We start from the raw sequence: 3408 nt of genomic DNA, 5'->3' as shown, positions 1-3408 counted from the left end.
TACGCTTGTATGATAAGGTTCCTCGCGTGGGTTAGGAAAGCATGTGGATCCTGGAAACGAGGACCGTTAAATAAACCAACTCCTAAAGTAACATGCTACCCATTTTAAAATAGAATGGTATACTATAAGTATTGACGTACAGTGACATTTCATTGACCATTGCAACACCTTAGTTGGTATGTTATTTCTATTAAAAGTGGGCTTATGATGCTTGTTAACCTAATGATCAAGGGAAAGAATATTGAAATTGATCTCTAGTTGTAACAACCAGAAAGAGAAAAGGTGAATACCTCGACGTATGTGCCCGAATAAGGGGCATCGTACCAACGACATGGTCTCGGTCCCGCCTCCATAGAACCTAGCATAAAAGGAAAAGGGTCCCCACCGTCAGAAACTAACTATCCACATGATAATGTAGGTTTCACCCCTAACGCCCGATCCTAGTGAGGTGCTAAAGGAGACGATGGTCGTCTACCACCGCCAACCACCACACATATTGCCGCCTTTGCTATAGGAGATCCGAAGTACTCTCTCCATCTGAAAAAGCTTGTTCCAAGTTTGCCTCTCAAATGGATGTATTTAGCGCTTAATTGATGCTAGATATATCCATTTGAGAGACATGCTTTTTCGGACAGAAGGAGTACGACCATGGGTTACACCGAGCAGGCATGGGACTTTACTCCGTACAGGTTCTTGCGAACCCTTCTCTGTTAATCATGTCGTATGTGGTCTAGTGCTAGGCTAATGATTCTATTACGGTAATGCTAAAGAATAATGTCTAACAAGGGACAGTCTACTTTCGTACATTTTTGCCTTGGGTTCTCCCGGAAATGAATTGGGGATTAAAGGACCACTTAGATTCAGGACAGAGTAGTGTACAAAAGGATCATTCATTTATACCCGATCACAGAATGTTTGATTCAGTTACATTCTTAGGGGAGGCAGCCCAGTGGGCGTATACATTACACATCAAGAACTAGAAATCTTTACTATGAAACGGGGGGATTGCGCCGGCTGCTGCGCGCTGCGTGATCTACTAATGTTTTCACGCGGATGGGAGCACCTTCTTGACGATCTCGTCGCTGAGCGACACGATCTGCGCGTCCAGCGCCTTGATGGCCTCCTCCTTCTGCCCCTCGAGGCTCGCGAGCGCCTCCACGAGCTCTGCCTCCACGCGGCGGCGGCCCTCGTCGAGCTTCGCTTCCAGCTCCGTGGTCGTCTCCTTCTTCATCTTGTTGAGCGCCGCCGCGATCTCCGCGCGCGCCGCCTTGAGAATGGCCTGGGCCTGCTCCTCCAGCTGCCGCACCTCCTCGGAGGCGTCCTTGACGCCGCCGAGCTCCGCGCGGATCTTGGCGTCCCGCTCGTCCATGAACTTGCCCAGCGGCGAGAAGTAGAGCTTGTCCAGCGCCACCATCAGCAGCAGGAACTCGATCGTGATCGCCGGGAGCGTCAGGTTGAAGTCGAACAGCGCCGCCTTCTCCATCTCCACGGCCAGGGCCGGGAGAGGCACGGAGGCGACGGCCGCCGCAGCCGCCGTCGCGGCGAGCCCCGGGAGCTGCTTGAGGAAGGACCGAGGCTGCGGCCTGGGCGGCGGCGCGGAGCTGGAGGAGGCCGCGGGCTTGAGGAGCGCTCGGCGCGGGGAGCAGGAGGTGGTGGCTGCAGCCATCATAGCCGTCGCCATGGGTGGGTGAGCGGGAGGAGGAAGAGGCGCGGTGGTGAGTCGGGTTGTGGCCGTGTGGTGGGGAGAGCGGAGGCGGGCGGCTATCTATCCGAACGGGGTGGCCTGTGGTTTGCCAACCAACGGAGGCCACACGCTGCCGCTCGCGCTTGCTGCCACTAAACGCCTGCCGATATTATAACCTGTTTTGGGGCGTCGGTAAGGGCCCAATGGAGGCCCATGACCCAGTGCCAGGCTTTTAATGAGTTGGGCCTCCCTATGTTTTTTTTAAGACAAATAGTGTCGGGGAAAATCCTATTCGCCGCTCGCTGCGGCGAATTGTCGCTGTTTCGCAGAAGCGAGCGAGCGAACGTTCGGAGTTGGGCCGGCCCGTTTCAACGTTTGCACCGATACCGGCTTTGCGAACCTTCTCTGATGTTTCTAGCCGGTTTGTTACGGTTTTGGGAACGTTCTAGAAGGTTCCTGAACCGGATTTTTCTTTTTTAGTTTCTCTTTCGTTTTTCTCTTCTTTTTTGTATTTCCTGTTTCTTTTTTTTACATTATTCCACTTTTTTCTGGAATTTGAAAAATATTCGAATTTTTCAAAATTTGTTCAAGTTTTTCGGAAAATGTTTCCATTCTCAAATTTTTGTTCACATTTTTCGAAAAATGTTTCTGTTTTAAAATTTTGTTCAGAAATTTTAGAAAAATAGGATTTTGAAAAAATTGTTTGCTACTTTTCAAAAATTGTTCAAAAATCATAACAGTTTACAATTTCAAAAAAATGTTCGCTTTTCAAAATTTTGTTCTTTTTTACTTTCCGTTTTTCTTTTCTTTTCGTTTTCTCTGTTTCTTTTTTTACATTATTCCACTTTTTCTGTAATTTAAAAAATGTTCGAATTTTTCAAAATTTGTTCAAGTTTTTATGAAAATGTTTCCATTCTCAAATTTTGTTAACATTTTTCGAAAAATGTTTCTGTTTTCAAATTTTCTTTAGAAATTAAAAAAATATTAGATTTTAAAAAATTGTTTGCTCCTTTTCTAAAAATGTTCAAAAATTCATAACAGTTTACAATTTCAAAAAATGTTTGCTTTTTAAAAATTTGTTCACAAACAAAAAAGTTCAAGGATTTAAAAAATTTGTTCCCATTTTTCAAATTTGTAAACACATTCATATAAATGTTACGTTTCAAAATTTGTTCACAAATTTTAAAAAATGTTCGCATTTTTAAAAAAATTACAAATTAAAGTTGTTCCCATTTTCAAATTTGTTCACAAATTCAACTATTGTTACGTTCTCAAAATTTGTTCACAAATTCAAAAAATTGTTCATGTTTTCAAAATTTATTCGCCAATTAAAAAAATGTTTGTGGGAAATTTTGGTTTTTTTAGTTTCATTAAAATTGTTCGTAATTTCGAAAAAACGTTCATGTTTTCACTTTTGTTCTTGTTTTTTCAAAAAATGTTTTAAAAAGTTTTTTTTGGAAATCTGGCGAACTGGTTTTAAGTTTTGTCGTTGTTTGTTAGTTTCTTTAAGTTTCGTGTTGTGATTCATACACTTGGAGGAGCCAGTCGTGGTGGCTAGCGCGGCGCGTGCATCTGCAGGAGAAGGCGAGTTCGATCCCTAGTGCGAACTGTTTTTGCGGTTGTTTTATCTCGTGAAGTAAAGCCACAGGAAATGGGCCGGCCCAGGGCGAGCTGCACCCTGTGCGAAGCCGCAACACCTTGACGCAGAGAGCGTCGTACATGAG

The 3408-nt window shown here is 44.5% G+C and overlaps 1 protein-coding gene across 1 annotated transcript; it reads right to left on the bottom strand.

Annotated features, from left to right (window-relative positions):
- Window positions 1–874: 874 nt before the first annotated feature.
- LOC123097873 (ATP synthase subunit b', chloroplastic) lies at window positions 875–1804 on the bottom strand. The gene has a single exon (XM_044519721.1). The coding sequence runs from the start codon at window positions 1679–1681 to the stop codon at window positions 1046–1048; it is 636 nt and encodes a 211-aa protein (XP_044375656.1). The 5' UTR covers window positions 1682–1804; the 3' UTR covers window positions 875–1045.
- Window positions 1805–3408: the final 1604 nt, after the last annotated feature.

The sequence above is a fragment of the Triticum aestivum genome, chromosome 4D, assembly GCF_018294505.1.
Source record: "Triticum aestivum cultivar Chinese Spring chromosome 4D, IWGSC CS RefSeq v2.1, whole genome shotgun sequence".
Classification (NCBI taxonomy): domain Eukaryota; kingdom Viridiplantae; phylum Streptophyta; class Magnoliopsida; order Poales; family Poaceae; genus Triticum; species Triticum aestivum.
Note: the sequence above shows the minus strand (reverse complement) of the source record. Positions and strands in the feature narration are given on the sequence as shown.

Bases quoted from the DNA above. Each gene is read 5' to 3' on its own strand.
- LOC123097873 (XM_044519721.1), bottom strand. From the start codon at position 1,681: ATGGCGACGGCTATGATGGCTGCAGCCACCACCTCCTGCTCCCCGCGC.